The 18,972-nt window shown below is 41.3% G+C and overlaps 1 protein-coding gene across 3 annotated transcripts in view; it reads left to right on the plus strand.

Moving 5' to 3' along the window:
* The window catches only part of HECTD4 (HECT domain E3 ubiquitin protein ligase 4), a 190,560-nt gene that overhangs the window by 126,001 nt on the left and 45,587 nt on the right, over positions 1 to 18,972 (plus strand). For all 3 annotated transcript variants that reach the window (XM_060028153.1, XM_060028154.1, XM_060028155.1), the window contains exons 45-52: positions 4,084 to 4,187; positions 5,349 to 5,510; positions 5,630 to 5,778; positions 6,071 to 6,150; positions 8,226 to 8,389; positions 10,796 to 11,033; positions 11,817 to 11,953; positions 12,449 to 12,575. In XM_060028153.1, the coding sequence (XP_059884136.1) occupies positions 4,084 to 4,187; positions 5,349 to 5,510; positions 5,630 to 5,778; positions 6,071 to 6,150; positions 8,226 to 8,389; positions 10,796 to 11,033; positions 11,817 to 11,953; positions 12,449 to 12,575 (1,161 nt within the window). The remainder of the gene's footprint in view (positions 1 to 4,083; positions 4,188 to 5,348; positions 5,511 to 5,629; positions 5,779 to 6,070; positions 6,151 to 8,225; positions 8,390 to 10,795; positions 11,034 to 11,816; positions 11,954 to 12,448; positions 12,576 to 18,972) is intronic.

The following is an 18,972-nucleotide window of genomic DNA, read 5'->3' on the forward strand; positions in this document are numbered from 1 at the left end:
TTTCTCCCTCCTTCCTAAATGTACACATTCCCTGAGCCAGAGGTTCTCACACTTGGAAAGTTTGTAAGAATCTCTGGGAGGCACGTTTAAAATGCTTTCCAAGCTCCACCAAAAAGTTAGAAGTCAAGGGTGGGCCTGGGCAGTGTGATGCAAGTGGCCCTCACAGCTCACTTGAAGAAACTGCTCTAAGTTTTGCCTTGACCCACCTTCTTTGCTTTATCTGCCCTTCCTTGTGCTTTCATGGCTTCTGCTGTGGGCAGTCCTTCTCTTGAGGTGCAGGCCTGGTAGCTATTTTTCATAGAAGGAACCCCCCGCAAGCCCCAGCCTCATGAATATACCACATTTAAAACCTAAGTCATCATTTACTCTGGAATCCACTCTCCTTTCCGAATTCCCTATTCTTGGTTATACTCGGGCTATTGTTGACCCTCAGACACTGAGTCCTTCCACATCCAATCAGTTGCCATATCTGATTCTTCCTTTGAAATGCTCCTGAAATTTATCTCTTTTCTGTTCATCTCCACTACCAGCTCTTTAAGTCGGGTACTTTTTATCTCATGTTTAGGCATATGCATTATTCTCCAAACTTTTCCTTCTCGCACTTTGTATTTTCCCATTGTCATCACAGTTACCTTCCTGAAGCCCTGATTTGAGTGGCTGCTTGTCAGGTGCATAGAGCTGTCACTGAGAGGCTGGCTTTCCTAAGTGCAGTTACTACTGTTAAGTTGTCATTTATAGATTGGAATGAATTTACAGCCGGGTCTGGCACTTACTTGTTACTATGGCGAAAGTACAATACAATCAGCCTTTTCTTTCTTGAATTTGTAGCTTAGGAGCTTTTTATTCTCATACTAGATGCTATAAAAATCTCCTCTTATGTTAAGCCTACTTCATGGCAGACATGCCTCAACTCTGCCAAACAGCCCCCACTCCCTTCCTTCTTCCTAAGAATTGCTTTTCCCTTATTATTTGGTCTGATTCCACCTATCTGCATTGAAGTATCTCCATGACACTTGTTACTGGTTGCTTATAAGGACACTGCTGCAGATGTTATTCACTGTATCCTCCAGCATTCTGTGTATCAGGTCTCTCAGAATAACTTTTAAGTCATTTTAACAAAAATAATTGGAAAATGTTTATTAAAAATAATTGGGCTCTTTATGAGTAGCCAGTTTTACATTTATGTAATGGACTCCACGAATCTATAACTAAATAGTTTCCCCCTCTTTGGTTTGTCTATTGGCAAGCACAGATCTAGACTTGTGTCCCTGACTCCCAGGTGTAAATAAAGAACACTAGACACGTACCTCATGGCCTGGCCTCACTCCTGGCTCCACTTTGACTATTTTATCTTTGATCACTCTCTAATCCATATCATTGGATTATATTAGGTGTCTTAAGTGTCTGTAGGTACTAGGTATGTCAATAAATCTTTCTTGCTACTATCCTAAACATATTCTGTGGTTTACTTTTATTAGAGTACATCTTATTCTTCCTAAGACATCTTTTTAAGTTGAAATATAATTTGCATACCACACAATTTACCATTTTAAAGCGTACGATTCAGTGGGTTTTTACATTGGGCTGGCCAGAAAGTTCGTTCAGGTTTTTCGATAAGATGTTACAGAAAAACCTTATCGAGCTTTCTGGCCAACCCGATACATTCAGAGCTGTGCAGCCATCACCACTAATTCCAGAACGTTTATAACCACCCCCCGCGAAGAAAACCCTCTATATTCATTATCCCCACCCCCTTCCCATAGCCCCTGACAACCGTCAGTCTACTTCCCGTCTCTATGGATTTGCCTGTTCTGGGCATTTCATATAAATGGAATCATATAGTATGTGTGTGGCCTTTTGTGTCTGGTTTCTTTCACTTAGCATAATGTTTTCAAGGTTTGTCCATATTGTGGCAGGTATCAAGTAGTTCATTACTTTTCATGGCTGAATACCTTTCCATTGTATGGATAGACCATTTTGTTTATCCATTGATCAATTTATGAATACTTGTGTTGTTTCTAACTTTTGGCTATTATGAATAATGCTGCTATAAACATTCATATACAAGTTTTTGTGCATATGACTATGTTTTCAATTCTGTTACATATATATAGGAGTGGAATTGCTGGGTCTTACAGCAGTCCTATGTTTTAACTTGAGGAACTGCTTCCTTCTTTGAGGGACCATTTTCGAAAGTGGCTGTGCTTATTACATTCCCACCAGCAACGTATGAGGGTCCCGGTTACTCCATACTCTAGCCAATACTGGTACTGTCTTTTTTATTATAACTAGCTTAGTAGGTGTGAAATGGTATCTCATTTGCCTTTTCCTAATGACCAATGACGTTGAGCATCTTTTCACATATGTATTGACCATTTGTATATCTTCTTTGGACAAATATCTATTCAGCTTTGCTGCCTGTTTTTAGTTAGGTTATTTGTCTTTTTATTGTTGAGTTATAACAGTTCTTTATATATTCTAGGTATACTTGTCCCTGATCAGATATGATTTATAAGTACTTCCTCCCATTCTGTGGGTTATCTTTTCACTTTCTCAAGTGTCTTTTGAAGCACAAAGATTTTTTTTTTTTTTTTTTTTTGCGGTACACGGGCCTCTCACTGCTGTGGCCTCTCCCGTTGCGGAGCACAGGCTCCGGACGCACAGGCTCAGTGGCCATGGCTCACGGGCCCAGCCGCTCCGCGGCATGTGGGATCTTCCCAGACCGGGGCATGAACCCGTGTCCCCTGCATCGGCAGGCGGATTCTCAACCACTGCGCCACCAGGGAAGCCCTGAAGCACAAAGATTTTTCATTTTTATGAATCCAGTTTCTCAAATTTTCTTTCATTGCTTGTGCTTTGTGTATCCTATCTCAGAAACCATTGCCTAATCTGAAGTCATAAATATTTATACCAGTATTTTCTTCTAGGAGTTAGAGTTTTAGCTATAGGTTTTTTAGGTCTTTGATCCATTTTGAATTTTTGTGTGTCATGTGAGGTACTCCTGAGACATCTAACTCTTGACTATTCTAGAGTAGTGTCACAGTGCCAAGCCATCCAGAATTCCCTTCCTTCTCTGCTTATTGAAATTCTGACTTTTCTGAGATCTGATTATTAAGCCTTTCTAGCTCCTGGAATGAAGTCACACCTCTGTGCCTGTGTTTGTGTCTTATGTCACATAATAACACACTCTAGCCTTGCACTGTGTTCTGTATTGTATGTGTGTATGCATATACATGTCTTATCTCTCCCAGACCGGAGACTTCAGCTCATATTAACTTTGTATTTTCCAACATCTAGCACTGTGCCTTGCTCGTAGGAGATGTTCAGCAGGTTATAGACTTTTAGAAAATCAATTTAGATGATAAGAGTAATAGTTTTCGGGAACTTCCCTGGTGGCGCAGTGGTTAAGAATCTGCCTACCAATGCAGGGGACATGGATTCGAGCCCTGGCCCAGGAAGATCCCACATGCCGCGGAGCAACTAAGCCCGTGTGCCACAACTACTGAAGCGTGCGCGCCTAGAGCCCGTGCTCTGCAACAAGAGAAGCCACCGCAATGAGAAGCCCGTGCACCTCAACGAAGAGTAGCCCCCGCTCGCTGAAACTAGAGAAAGCCTGCACACAGCAACGAAGACCCAACGCAGCCAAAAATAAATTTAAAAAAAAAATAGTAGTTTTCATTTAGTAGATGATAATAAGAGCTTTCATTTATTGAGTGTTTGCCCTGTGCCAGGGACTTGGCTAAAGGCTCTACTTGTGTTATTTTAGCTCATCTTCACAGCCACCCTGTGAGGCACAGGTACTATTATTACCCCTATATTGGAAGTGAGATGGTAAATATCAAGTAATGGATCCAGATTCTGAATCCAGGCAGCCTACGCTAGAGCCTATGCACTTGACCCCATTGCTTTGCTGCTGCGCTACACGTAGTAGACAAAGATGTCTCAGGGTATTTGCTCTTTTGTAAGAATTTGAATAATCTTCTTTTGTAAGCATTTTATTGCTCTGACCCTACTCCAAAAGAGTTGGAGCCCTCTCAGGAGTTGTAGGACTTATTTTCACATATTCAATGTCTCCCCTTCCAGGAGAGCGACTGGCAGTTGTGGAAGTGCAGTGTGAACGGCTGAGGATGCTCTACCGGGACTGTGCTCGGCCCCCGCCACCTCCACTGCAGGCTGACCGGAGACAGGTGAGCCCTCTGCAGTGTCCCACACCTGCTGCCTGTCTGCAGCACGCGCCTGAAGAATTACAGAATGCCCAGCAGCATGTTAATGGCACTGAGAATGGGTGTTTGCAAAGCCATTTGGAGGTGTATGCTCTGCAGTGACATGCTCTCATCCTTGAATGTCAAAGCACGTTGATTTGTCATTCTGAATATCGAAAGATGATAGCAGGGGAGCAGAACTCATTGATTTGTAAATAATTTCTATGTTATCAATAACAGAAAAAGAAAACGTTTTTGAAATTAGATCTATAGTTCATCTCATAATAATAAGTATACATAGAGAGAAAGAGTGACTAAAAAGCCAAAGTGGCACAGAGAAAGTACTGTGTGATATCACTTATATGTGCAATCTAAAATATACAACAAACTAGTGAATAAAACAAAAGAAAAATCAGACTCGGGGAAAAACAAGTTACACTGGGGAAAAAAAAAAGCAAAAGAGGCAAAAATGTTCAATATTGGCATTCTGTGAATGTTCTTAGCAGCATGATTCATAATAGCCGAAAAAGAGAAACAATGTAAATGTCCATCAACTGATGAATGAATGCGTAAAATGGGTATATTCATACAATGGCATATTATTCAACCTTTAAAATTAATGAAGTGGTAATATATGCTACAATATGGATAAACCTTGAATTATGCTAAGTGAAAGAAGCCAGTCACAAAAGACCACATATTGTATGATTCCATTTCTTGTAATGTCCAGAGCAGACAAATCCATAGAGACAGAAAACAGACAGATAAGTAGTTGCCAGGGACTGGGAAGGAGAGAGGATGGGAATTGACTTCTAATGGGTACCATTTCTTTTAAGGGGGACAGGAATGTTCTAAAATTAGATTGTGGTGATGGTTGCACAACTCCGTGAATATACTAAAAACCATTAAATTGTACACTTTAACTGGGTTAATTGTACATTATGTGAATTTTATCACAAAAAAATCAGTGCATCTAGGTAAGAGTATACAAAAGTTGCTGTATTCTTGCAGTTTTTCTGTAGCTTTGAAATTATTTCAAGATAAGAAAGTTAGAAATCTGTAAAAGAAGAAATGTCACTTGAAATCTCAACATCTCCATTTTGTGTTTGCAATTCTATTGAATGAGGGTGTCTTTCCCCAATGCAGCCCAAAGAGATTACGTGGAGCCCCTCACGAGTATTTCCACCTGTCCGAGCCTGCATGTTCTCATCGCACCTCACTTCCGTCACCTTCCTTGCTGACCCCAGCGCTGGGGGCGGTCTGCCCCGGGGCACATTTATCTATGCCACCTCACCACTGCCCATTCAGGTGAGAAATCACATGACATACTGTCTTCTGCCTCTTTCCTTCAAATGTGAGAGAAAGAGGAAGTTCAGGGGCCCACAGTGAGCCCTCTGATTGTCTGCACACTTCTTGTGTTTCTTCAGGCCCCATCTTTCTACTGGGAAATTGAAATTGTTTCCTATGGAGATAGTGATGATGACACTGGACCAATAGTTTCCTTTGGCTTTGCTACAGAAGCAGAGAAAAGAGATGGGGCTTGGACTAATCCAGTGGGCACTTGTCTTTTCCATAAGTAAGTGGCTACTAACACTATTATTAAAAAAAAAAAAAAAAAAAAAAGTAGTGGATGTGGGTGGGTTTTTTGTTTTTTTTTCATGTGGGTGTTTTAAAACTAAAGTAATATCATTTTAATCTCTACTCTAAAAAATGTAGAAAATACCAGCTGGAAATATACTCATATTTAGTGAATGAGAATAGCTCTTAGGATTTCTCTTCTGATTACTCTCATGCTACTGTTCACTACTTACCTTCCTCTGTGTTGACTGATTAGGCTTGTCTTTGACTTCTCTTTGTTTTTTTCACAGCAATGGCCGAGCCGTGCACTACAACGGCTCCAGTTTATTACAGTGGAAGAGCGTTCGCTTAGACGTGACTCTCTCTCCTGGTGAGTGCAGTGGGAGTTTTTTTTTTAACCCTGTGTATTTCTGTTGTTCCCAGGTCTGGGTCAAAATAGGTTAAAATTAATGAAACTTGGCAACTGAAAACGGACACTGTCTTCCAGTGAAAATGAAGTACTTGTCATTGTTGTCCCCTAGTTTACACAAAACCTCTCATTTTATGAGGCACTGTTATCATTAAAGCCTCCATCTGGTAACTTAGGAGTCACATTGACTTTCGTTCCTCCATCATCAGAAGAATCTGAGATTTTGCTTTTCTCCAAAATTTGGTCTTTTATCAGCTTTTCATTGATGAATAGCTTGAAAAAAAACCCTCTACCAGTCGCCTTGAGGCACTCAAGAAATTCATTATCAATAGGTAAAGATACATGCTGTAGACTTTGCTCTTGGTAGCCTAAACATCTGGTCCAGCTTCGTCACATCTTCTGCCCAGATGTTTCAGTCACGTAGTCAATTCAATAAAAAGAAAATCTTTCCCCTCTTCTTTTTAAGTCTCCATATAACTAACTTCATCTGGTAATAGTAGATGAATTGGGATCAGTCCTACCTGCTCCAGAAGTAGCAAAATATAGACACTGTCCTCTTGACATTAGAAGCAGCCAAACATGTTGGCTACTTATTTTCAGACAGTACATCTTAGCATCATCTCTGATAAAACTGAAATTATTAAGTATAATAGATGATCTTGGATGCTTGCGTAGGGGTTACTAAGTCACTGAACCCAATAGATAACTTCTTGTAGCAGTCTGGGGGGTAATTTTGCTTATCCTTGAGGGAGCTGTTTATTAAATTGCACTTTTCCAGTGAGCATGGTATTTTCAGCTATGGTCAAGTTATGCCTTGGAAATTACTTCCTGGCAAGTTGTTTCTCTCTTACTTTATGGAGAGAACTCTGTAATCTCAGCTGAGTACTTAAGTGCTTTAAGCACAAAGCTAGGGGTAGTAGAGACAGCAGGGGATCCATAGTGGGCGTTCTATTCGTTTGTTATAGTTGATTGTTATTTTGTTTGATCATACTTTAGTTTTTGAGAATATTTTGGACCAGACCTCAAGCAAACATACTACCCCTTTCTCAGAGAAATGTGTCTGTGTGGGAATAGGAATTAGGAACCCACTTATTACAACAGGATCCCAATCTCTGTACCAACACTTTCAGTGTCTGTTGACCAGCAGATACTCTTTGAGCATCTCCTACATGCTGGGCCTTCTTCTGGGCCCTTCGGGTGCCATAGTGAACAGTGACAAGTCCCCAGCCATTGGGAAGCCCAGCCTAGTGGTTTCAAAATCATATGAGACTCTGATCAAAAACAGAATCACAGAACTTCATGCGCTTATTGGAGAGTTTACAACAGGTTAATTTTAAAGCTACGTGTGCTAGCAGCTTGCCTGAGACAGCCTCTAATAGTGCTGATGTGGTGGATATGGTCCCCTTGGTTCTTTAAGTTCTACTACAATATCTAGTCACTTCATCAGAAAGCAGCTTGGCTTATATGATCTTCGCTTCCTGCAAAAATGCCTTAAATACATGTAAGGGGACAGAATATGATTTAATGGTGTATGTTCAGCTTACATTGTAGGTTGAGTTTAAAATTATATTTTTTTAGATCCTTTTTAAGTCTTCTGCAAACTTACTGAGAAAATAATACCTTTTTACCTTTATGCGTAAGTAATCTGGTACACGTCAAAAGAGAAAAACTTGTATTCCTCTATTAAAAAATCATACCCCCCCAAAAAAAAATCATACCCAGTGTTTTCCCTTTTTGTCTTGGCTGCCTAGAAAATAAAAGCTAAATTTAATGTGTAATTGTGGTAAGTAACTTAACCTCAGACACTAGGTATTTTTGTTCTTCTAAACAGAAATTGTTTATTTCTATTGTGTTACTCTCTCTATATATAAATACAAGGTACTCCATATCTTTTTCACCTGTAACTGATGGCATGAATAAATAAAAGCCAAGATAGTCAATGATATGTAGTCTCATGCCAGTTGCAAATTGAAAGTTTAGTTAATAGTCAATAAAAGGAAAAAAAAAAAGTGTTTCCGTCCTGTTCTCTGCCCTAGGTGACGTGGCAGGAATTGGCTGGGAGAGAACCGAGGGAACGCCTCCTCCTCCAGGGCAGCCAGCCAAAGGCCGAGTGTACTTCACATACTGCGGGCAGCGCCTCTCACCGTATCTTGAAGATGTCTCGGGTGGGATGTGGCCTGTGGTTCACATTCAGAAAAAGGCAGGTTATCTTTTTGGGAAAGGAAACAAAATTCTCCTCAGTAATTTATTCCATCAAGAATGGAAAAATTAAAGACACCAAACGTGGCCTTGTTGACGTAACATGTGGTACCTGATAACAGAAGGAACCACAAACAAACCTGAAGAAGTGGGTCCTTCCTTTGCATTGAACCTGAGTGCTTAACTGCTTTGACTTCCTTTTGGCAGTCTTTCCAAAACTACAATGCAAGGGACACTAGTGTTCTTTCCAATGGCAGTAAAATGAGTCTGTCATTAAGTAAGTTTTGAACGTGACCGTCTCGGGTCACTTTAGTATGTTAGAAGCTCAGAGGAATCCTTCGGTAAAGATTCAAAACTTCAACTTTATTTAACCCAGCATCCCTGCACATATACTTAATCGTGGAACTCTTTTGTTTTTAAAGGAGCATCTATTAACAGTTAATGTTCTGTGAAACATTACTACTCACTACACGGCGGTAGCTCCCAAGTCCTTATCTCCAGCCCAGATCTCTCCCTAAATTCCAGACACAAATATTCAGCAGTCTAGGCAACATTTAGAAATAGATGTTCCATTGGCATGTCAAAGTTAACATGTCTAAGACTGAGCCTAACTCTGCCCCATACCCTAACCTGCTTCTTCCCTAGCCTTCCTTGTCTTGGGAAGTGGCACCTCCATCCTTACAGTTCTAAGGCCAAAAACCTTGGCATCCTTCTTGACTTCTCTTTTCCTCCTGCTCCACATCCAGTCTGTCAGCAAACCTTGTTGACCCTACCTTCAAAATGTATCTGGAATCTGACCACTTAAGTCATGGCCCAGCCACCCTTATCTTCTGGGTAGCATGTTACAATATTCTTCTATCTCCCTTCCCTACCAGCCCCTTAGTTCTTGCCCTTTTACACATCTTTTCAACACAGCAGCCACAGTGATTCCTTAAAAATGTTGGTTAGATCATGTCACTCCTCTACTCTCAACAAGTCAGTGGCTTCCCATGTCTATGTTGTAAAAGCCCAAGTCTTTATAATGACTTAGAAGATCTTGTAGAATCTGGCCCTGTACCATGCCTCTGATAGTAGCATCTTTTCTCACTTTGTGCAGTGAATTAAAGATGTCAATAATTTAAGGCAGCCTGTTCTATTCATTCATTCAGCAAATATTTATTGAGTACCTACTATATATTAAGTAGTGTGCTAAGCTCTGGACATATAATAACAATGAGCAAAACAGATATGGTCTTTGTCTTCATGAAGTTAAAACCAGTTGGAGGAGTCAGACATTAGTCAAACATTTGCATAAATATATATGTGTATGTATATAATCACAAACTAATAAACACTGTGTGTATCAGTCAAGGTTCTCCAGAGAAACAGAACCAATAGGACAGAGGGACTTCCCTGGCGGTCCAGTGGTGAAGACTCCATGCTTCCACTGCAGGGAGCACGGGTTCCATTCCTGGTCGGGGGAACTAAGATCCCACATGCCACGTGGTGTGGCAAAAAACAAAACAAAACAAAAAAACACCCCACAATAGGAGCTATATATATATATATATATATATATATATATATATACAGAGAGAGAGAGAGAGAGTGTGTGTGTGTGTGTGTAGACGGAGGTGGGAGGGGAGATTTATTTTGAGGAATTGACTCCTGTTAGTATGGAGACTGAGAAGTCTCATGACCTGCTGTCTGTAGGCCAGGGACCCAGGAGAGCCAGTGGTGTGATTCAGTCTGCGTCCTAGGAGGGCAAGAGAAGATGGGATGAGATATCCTAGCTCAAGCAGTGGTGCAGGGAAAAAGGGTTTAATTCCTCCTTCCTCTGCCTATTGTTTTATTCAGACCCTCAACGGATTGGATGGTACCCACTTATACTGGGGCGGGCTATCTACTGTGTCCACCGATTCAAATGCTAATCTCACAGACACACCCAGCAATAATAATGTTTAATCTAGCACCCCGTGGCCAGTCAAGCTGACATTTAAAATTAATCATCACAATATGATTGAAAATTGTAGACTTTATGGAAGCAAGTACCAAGCAAATCTGATCACATCCCCATTACCCTGAAGAAGTGATGTTTGAGCCAGGTCTGGAATATTAACCAGTTTAAATGGACAAAATTGGAGGAAAGAAAGTTCCAGGTGAAGGGAACAGCATGAGCAGTGGCATCAGGTAGAAAGGAACAGTGCTGGAAACAAGAAAGGTCACTGCGTTTGAGCAGCAAAGAGAGTGAGTGCCAGGCGAGGGGCAGTGGGGGCCGTGCAGAGCTCGAAGCGCCTGCGTCCACAGGTGCACCAGCCCCTCTGCCTCGGTTCACAGACTCTGCCATGAAGTTCACCTCGAGGGGTTAGAAATGAATGCATAAATAAACCTAAGTCCTTTCAAGTCTTTTCTTTGGTCTCCTTTCCAGAACACCAAGACGCGAGCTAACTTTGGCTCCCGCCCATTTGCCTATGCTGAAGGGCAGGCCCACCGCAACGCTGCCGACCTATGCACCGACCTGGCAGAGGAGATCAGCGCTAACTTCGAGGCCCTGCCCTTTGCCATGGCATCTGACAGTGACAATGATGCTGGCACCAGTATTGCGTCAGACCCGGGCACTCATGGGCCACCGTGCCGGATTGCTGCCGTGGCCACTGCTCAGCAACGTAAGCCACCTCCTCCCAAGGCCTCACTGCTTCCTGGGAATGCAAATGCTGTTAATTCCGTAAATCCATTTAACTTGGACATACCCCAGTGCCCACTGGTAATGGGGTAACAGGCCCCGTGAAACAAAATGGGGAGCAGGGGGAAGCATGGCAGGCTAGAAAGCGCGTCCCCCACATACAGGAAGCCTGCCCGCGACTCAGGGCCAGCAGAATATTGCCACATGGAAATGCAAGTCTGAAAGATTGTCTACTTTTATAAGACAGCTAAGAGCCCCAGAATTTTACATAAAATCTCCTAATTTTAAATGTTAATCGTTTTTTAAACTTTTTAAAAACTGAAGCCATCAAAGAATAATAAAATGTTAATTGTGGAATCTAGGTGATGGGTGTATAAGTGTGCACTAAAAAACATTCCTGATAATTTGAAAAATTTTATAATAAGATTGAATAAAAGTGAGCTTCCCAAAATGAGATGTCTGCAGCCATATTTGGCCTTTGAGATACTGGTTTGAAAACCATTTTAAGAGTCTGTCTAATTCTTTATCATGATGAAGAACCTTCCAAAGTCTTCTCTGAGTTGAATGAATTATGCCCATAAAAACTATTTTAAGATTCCCAAATAGGAAATGATAGATGATTAGTTATTCCTTGATGCTGAGCTTTAAAATTTCTCCAAGAACTAAGAGTCTTTCTATCACACAAATTAGGAGAATCTGGTCTGTCCAAGGGTAAGAAGTTCATGTGCTCTTGCCTAGAATTCACTGTCATTGTGCTTTGTTACAGAATATGATAGTGACACTTCCTGTCATTATAAAGTAGAGCTCAGCTATGAGAATTTCATCACCTCTGGCCCAGACCCCCATCCGCCCCCCATTGCAGATGACGAAAGTGATGACGATGATGACGATGACATCCCACAGGTAAGAGCCCCACTTAAGAGCGTTTGCTTAGCTCCCTGGTGACCAGGACAAGCCACGAGGAATATTTTGATCTGAGCGTGCAAGTGCAAGGCTAGAGTTGTTACGCTTTCGGTTATGTCATTGTGTTGGAACAGTGGCTCTGGGGTATTCATTTTTCTAAACCACATATCAGTAGCCATATCTGTTTGGTTCTATTGCCCAGTAGCGATCCGGATGTTAGAGAAATAAAGTACTTTGATAGTAATTCAGCAGTAAAGTTGTGGATCATGTGAAGTGTTTATATGGCTTTAGAGGGAAAGGAAGAGCTTGCCCTAGGCCATCTGTTGCCTCCCCTGGCTTCTGAGGGTGTAGTTAGTTTGGTGGTGTCCACGGTGTGTTTCTGTCACTGGCATTTGAGGGGGGGTGAAGACCTCAGGGTGAGAGCTGTAAGTCAGGGAAGGACTGATTCTTGTACAAGGCGTTCCTTCCCTGTTCACGTTTGCCTTCTCCTTCCAGGAGGACCACTACGCTCTGCTGGTGAAAGCATGGGAGACCAAGGTTTTTCCTACTATCCGAAGACGCTTCCGCAATGAAGCAGAGCGGAAATCGGGCCTGGACCAGATAAAGGGTGCTTTACAACTAGGTCTGGTGCTTTATGTTTTCCTAGGGAACTCACTTCATGACTTGAAGAGATGTGTTTAGATGAAACTCAGGATGTAAATCAGAAAAGAGGGGCTCATCTAAAGTTGGGCCAGACTTAACAATGTCTTCTACCTGGGCCTTTACTGAACTCTATGGTCTTTTACTTTCTTTGCTAGGCTTTTCTTTGCTTGTCAGTTTGACTCAGTATTTTGGGTTGATGGGCTGCTAGAATGAAGCTGGCATGGTTATACTAGGAAGCTGGATGGCCTGATGGTTAATAGCTTGGGCTCTGAAGTCACACCTGTGCTGTTTACCAGCTTGGTGACCTTGGGAGAGTTACTTAACCTTTCTAGACTTCCCTGACCTTTCAAATGGAATCAATAATGGTAACCACCTCATATGTATATGAAAAATTAACAAGTTAATACAGATAAATCTTTTAAGAACAGCGTCTGGCATATGGTCAGCATTCAGTTAATGTAGTTCTAAATGTCACAGTAACAATGATGATGGTGAGATTTTTCTCCCACTGGGCACATAGAATAGTGCAAAGTTTGACTGCAGACAGTGGATTGTTAGGGAGTCTTAAGTGTAGATAGCTGATTTCTGTTTTCAGGCTTCTCCTCATCTGTGAAACACCTGCTTTGGGAGATGCAGAGATGCCTTTTCCCAAGAGGCACAGCTGCCCTTCCAGTGGAGCATCAGTTGGGTTTTCATTGTGGCAGTCAGAGGTGGTGTAAGGAGATAGTATTTGCTCTTTCTCCTCTTAACTTTTGTCCTGACTGAGACTAGGAACAAGTAAGGAGAAGAACCACCAAAAGACCTTTATTTCTTGACCAACTGATATACCGAATCCCTGATTCCAGCGATAGCTGAGTAATTCCTTTTTCTCAGATTGGTGTCAGGACTAATCTGTGTGTGTGTGTGTGTCTGTGTGTGTGTGCATGTGTATATATATGTTTTTTTTTCTTTTATGCTTTCTGTCCCCAAAGCTAAGACCTATGACAGTGGAATGATCGTGTTTATACTTAACCTGTGGGAATAGCCACACATCCTATGACATGTTGTAATTGCTTTCTGCTCTTATCAGAGCCCTCTTTTAGCTGCCGACCCAAACCAGGACAGATAATTAATATTCTTTTTTCGTCTGTCCTAAGGGTTTCAGGCAGCGGGAGCAACATTAGGAAGATCCTCGGGTGGGAGTCAAGTTGTATGGTTGAGGGAATGGCAGCGAGGCTAAGCCAGTGTCTCTGAAGAGGAGAGGGTGATGGGGGGAGAAGCAGGAAAGAGATGAGAGGAAGCAGGGAGAAGTGGCAGCCTCGGCAAGGACTTTGGATTTTATTCTGTGTAAAATGGGGAGCCTTTGGGAGGTTTTAAACAAAGGAACAACGTGATCTGCTGTAGTAGATCCTACAGATAGAAAATTCGTTCGTCTCCATTCACTCTCAACATCTGAAAGAAAATGCCCTTTCAGACTGCAGAATAGACCTCACCTTGTTTTCAGATGACTTTCCTTAATCAGTGTGATGCCTTGAAGCACCAGAGCAGGTCAGTGGCTTTCAGAGTTAGGAGGCTTTGTATCAGTTGTATATATTCAGTCAGCGGTTCATCCACTTACTTATTCACACATGCAACACGTGCCTCCCAGGGTCAAGCCATTTGCTAGGGATTAAGGACTATTCTGCGAGCAAGACACAGATGCTTCCTTCTCCCAGAGCTCACATCCTAGTGGGAAATAGGTAATGAAATGACGCACTACGTTGTGGGAAGGGCTGTGCGGTTGATCAGGAGACCGCCGTGGGTATAACTGGGGTGCCCAGTCTAGCTTGGCCCCTCTCACAACATAGTATTGAAGCCGAGACCTGGGCCTAATTCAGCAAAAGCAGTGCTGTGTTTAGAAACAGGAGGCACTAGCTGTTGAGGGAGACTGGTGCTTCTTGCTGCTCCGGGAGAGTAGGAAAGGGAGAAAGAGTCTTTACAGTATAAGGGTGGAAAGCTCTTGTATATGATCATGGGTTACTGTGCCTTTATTTTCACATAAGTTCTGCTTAACTCAGAATGTCTCTTTCTTTTACCATTTGGTCCCAGAGCCATCCTGAATGTCTGTGGCCAAGTGTGCCTTCTCCTTCTCTGCTCCCAGTTTGCAGGAGGGAAAATGTGGACAGCACAGCAGGAAATTTGATTATCCAAAGGTGGCTGCCAGACCAGAGCCAGACCGATGACTCCTGGCCTCCTGAGTCACCCAGAAATACCTCTGGCCTCTGACACAGTTGCCAAGGCGTCTTCTCGGGACCCATCCATGTGGCCATGGCAGATCATCTGAACTATGTTAATTTAAACATAAAATATTTACCTTTCAAACACAGTCTCCTTCAATATAACCAGGGCAAAGGCTGAAACGAGAACAGGGAGATGGCTCTAGTGCTCAAAGGACGACCTCTGTGAGGGTGGGTCAGCCTCCTGTTGTCAGGACCCCAAGAAGGGCAATGAAACCATCTCGGTGCTGTGCGCGCTTTAATTTCACATTCTCCCCATAGTTCCAGATTCCTGCTTAGTAGACAGCAGAGTATTTTTTTCTCCTATCCCAATTCCTCTGGAAAATGTTGTAAAAGACTATTTTTCCATAATCTTCTAATATCAGGCCACAGTTCGTTTTTTTTCAATCTTTTGAAAACTTTTTATTATGTGAAATTTTTTTTGATTGCTCAATATTTTTATTAAAAAATTTTTTTAACATCTTTATTGGCGTATAACTGCTTTACAATGGTGTGTTAGTTTCTGCTGTATAACAAACTGAATCAGCTGTACATATATCCCCATATCTCCTCCCTCTTGCATCTCCCTCCCACCCTCCCTATCCCACCCCTCTAGGTGGTCACAAAGCACCAAGCTGATCTCCCTGCGCTATGTGGCTGCTTCCCACTAGCTATCTGTTTTACATTTGGTAGTATATGTATGTCCATGCCACTCTTTCACTTCGTCCCAGCTTACCTTTCCCCATCCCTGTGTCCTCAAGTCCATTCTCTACGTCTGCATCTTTATTTCTGTCCTGCCGCTAGCTTCTTCAGAACCTTTTTTTTTTAGATTCCATATATATATGTGTTAGCATATGGTATATGTTTTTCTCTTTCTGACTTACTTCACTCTATGATGGACTCTAGGTCCATCCAGCTCACTACAAATAACTCAATTTCGTTTCTTTTTATGGCTGAGTAATATTCCATTGTATATATGTGCCACATCTTCTTTATCCATTCATCTGTCAGTGGACACTTAGGTTGCTTCCATGTCCTGGCTGTTGTAAATAGAGCTGCAATGAACAATTGTGGTACATGACTCTTTTTGAATTATGGTTTTCTCAGGGTATATGCCCAGTAGTGGGATTACTGGGTCGTATGGTAGTTCTATTTTTACTTTTTTAAGGAACCTCCATACTGTCCTCCATAGTGGCTGTATCAATTTACATTCCCACCAACAGCACAAGAGGGTTCCCTTTTCTCCACATCCTCTCCAGCATTTATTGTTTATAGATTTTTTGATGATGGTCATTCTGACTGGTGTAAGGTGATACCTCATTGTAGTTTTGATTTGCATTTCTCTAATGATTAGTGATGTTGAGCATCCTTTCATGTGTTTGTTGGCAATCTATATATCTTCTTTGGAGAAATGTCTATTTAGGTCTTCTGCCCATTTTTGGATTGGGTTGTTTGATTTTTTTGATATGGAGCTGCATGAGCTGCTTGTAAATTTTGGAGATTAATCCTTTGTCAGTTGCTTCATTTGCAAATATTTTCTCCCATTCTGAGGGTTGTCTTTTAGTCTTGTTTATGGTTTCCTTTGCTGTGCAAAAGCTTTGAAGTTTCATTAGGTCCCATTTGTTTATTCTTGTTTTTATTTCCATTTCTCTAGGAGGTGGGTCAAAAAGGATCTTGCTGGGATTTATGTCATAGAGTGTTCTGCCTATGTTTTCCTCTAAGAGTTTGATGGTGTCTGGCTTTACATTAATGTTTTTAATCCATTTTGAGTTTATCGTTGTATACAGTGTTAGGGAGTGTTCTAATTTCATTCTTTTACATGTAGCTGTCCAATTTTGTCAGCACCACTTATTGAAGAGGCTGTCTTTTCTCCATTGTATATTCTTGCCTCCTTTTTCAAAAATAAGGTGACCATATGTGTGTGGGTTTATCTCTGGGCTTTCTATCCTGTTCCATTGATCTATATTTCTGTTTTTGTGCCTGTACCATACTGTCTTGATTACTGTAGCTTTGTAGTATAGTCTGAAGTCAGGGAGTCTGATTCCTCCAGCTCTGTTTTTCTTTCTCAAGATTGCTTTTGCTGTTCGGAGTCTTTTGTGTTTCCATACAAATTGTGGAATTTTTTGTTCTAGTTCTGTGAAAAATGCCATTGGTAGTTTGATAGGGATTGCATTGAATCTGTAGATTGCTTTGGGTAGTATAGTCATTTTCACAATCTTGATTCTTCCAATCCACGAATATGGTATATCTCTCCATCTGTTTGTATCATCTTTAATTTCTTTCATCAGTGTCTTATAGTTTTCTGCATACAGGTCTTCTGTCTCCTTAGGTAGGTTTATTCCTAGGTATTTTATTCTTTTTGTTGCAATGGTAAATGTGAATGTTTCCTTAATTTCTCTTTCAGATTTTTCATCATTAGTGTATAGGAATGCAAGAGATTTCTGTGCCTTAATTTTGTATCCTGCTACTTTACTAAATTCATTGATTAGTTCTAGTAGTTTTCTGGTGGCATCTTTAGGATTTTCTATGTATAGTATGATGTCATCTGCAAACAGTGACACCTTTACTTCTTTTCCAATTTGGATTCCTTTTATTTCCTTTTCTTCTCTGATTGCTGTGGCTAAAACTTTCAAAACTATGTTGAATAATAGTCGTGAGAGTGGACAACCTTGTCTTATTCCTGATCTTAGAGGAAATGGTTTCACTTTTTCACCATTGAGAACAATGTTGGCTGTGGGTTTGTCATATATGGCCTTTATTATGTTGAGGTAAGTTCCCTCTATGCCTACTTTCTGGTGGGTTTTTATCATAAATGGGTGTTGAATTTTGTCGAAAGCTTTTTCTGCATCTATTGAGATGATCATATGGTTTTTCTTCTTCAGTTTGTTAATATGGTTTATCACATTGATTGGTTTGCGTATATTGAAGAATCTTTGCATTCCTGGGATAAACCCCACTTGATCATGGTGTATGATCCTTTTAGTGTACTGTTGGATTCTGTTTGCTAGTATTTTGTTGAGCATTTTTGCATCTATGTTCATCAGTGATATTGTCCTGGAGTTTTCTTTCTTTGTGACACCTTTGTCTGGTTTTGGTATCAGGGTGATGGTGGCCCCGTAGAATGAGTTTGGGAGTGTTCCTCCCTCTACTATATTTTGGAAGAGTTTGAGAAGGATAGGTATTAGCTCTTCTCTAAATGTTTGATAGAATTCGCCTGTGAAGCCATCTGGTCCTGGGCTTTTGTTTGTTGGAAGATTTTTTTTTTTTTTTTTTTGCAGTATGCAGACCTCTCACTGTTGTGGCCTCTCCCGTTGCGGAGCACAGGCTCCAGATGTGCAGGCTCAGTGGCCATGGCTCACGGGCCTAGCCGCTCTGCAGCATGTGGGATCTTCCCGGACCGGGGCACGAACCCGTGTCCCCTGCATCAGCAGGCAGACTCTCAACCACTGCGCCACCAGGGAAGCCCTGTTGGAAGATTTTTAATCACAGTTTCAATTTCATTGCTCATGATTGGTCTGTTTATATTTTCTATTTAAAATATACACAAAAGTAGAAGAAATTATGTAATGAATCTGCATTACCCATCACCCGACTTCAGGCAATTTTCACCGTATTGCCAAATTCATTTTACTGCACCTCATACTCTCTACCTTTGCTGATTATTTTTTACAACTTTATTTAGATACAATTTGTATCCTATAAAATTCATTCATTTTAAATGTGGAGTTCAATGAGTTATAGTAAATTAACAAGTCATGCATCATCACAGTACAGTTTCTGAGCATTTTCATCAGCCCGGCAAGCTTCTCCAGTGTCAGTCTGATGTCAATACTTGCCCTGACTCCCAGTCCCAGTACTTTTTCTGGATAATTCATATAAATTGTCCTATGATATGTAGTCTTTTGTGTCTGTCTCCTTTTACTTAACATATATTTCACTAATGCTGTATTATGTACCAATATTCTGTTCCTATCTATTATTGTTATTATTACTTGGCTGAACTGCGCAGCTTATGGGATCTTAGTTCCCTAACCAGGGATCAAACGGAGGCCCCAGCAGTGAAAGCGCTGAGTCCTAACCCTTGGACAGCCAGGGAACTCCCTGTTCCTATCTATTATGTTGTGGCTTTTTTTTTTTTTTTTT

The sequence above is a fragment of the Delphinus delphis genome, chromosome 13 (genome assembly GCF_949987515.2).
Source record: "Delphinus delphis chromosome 13, mDelDel1.2, whole genome shotgun sequence".
NCBI lineage: Eukaryota > Metazoa > Chordata > Mammalia > Artiodactyla > Delphinidae > Delphinus > Delphinus delphis.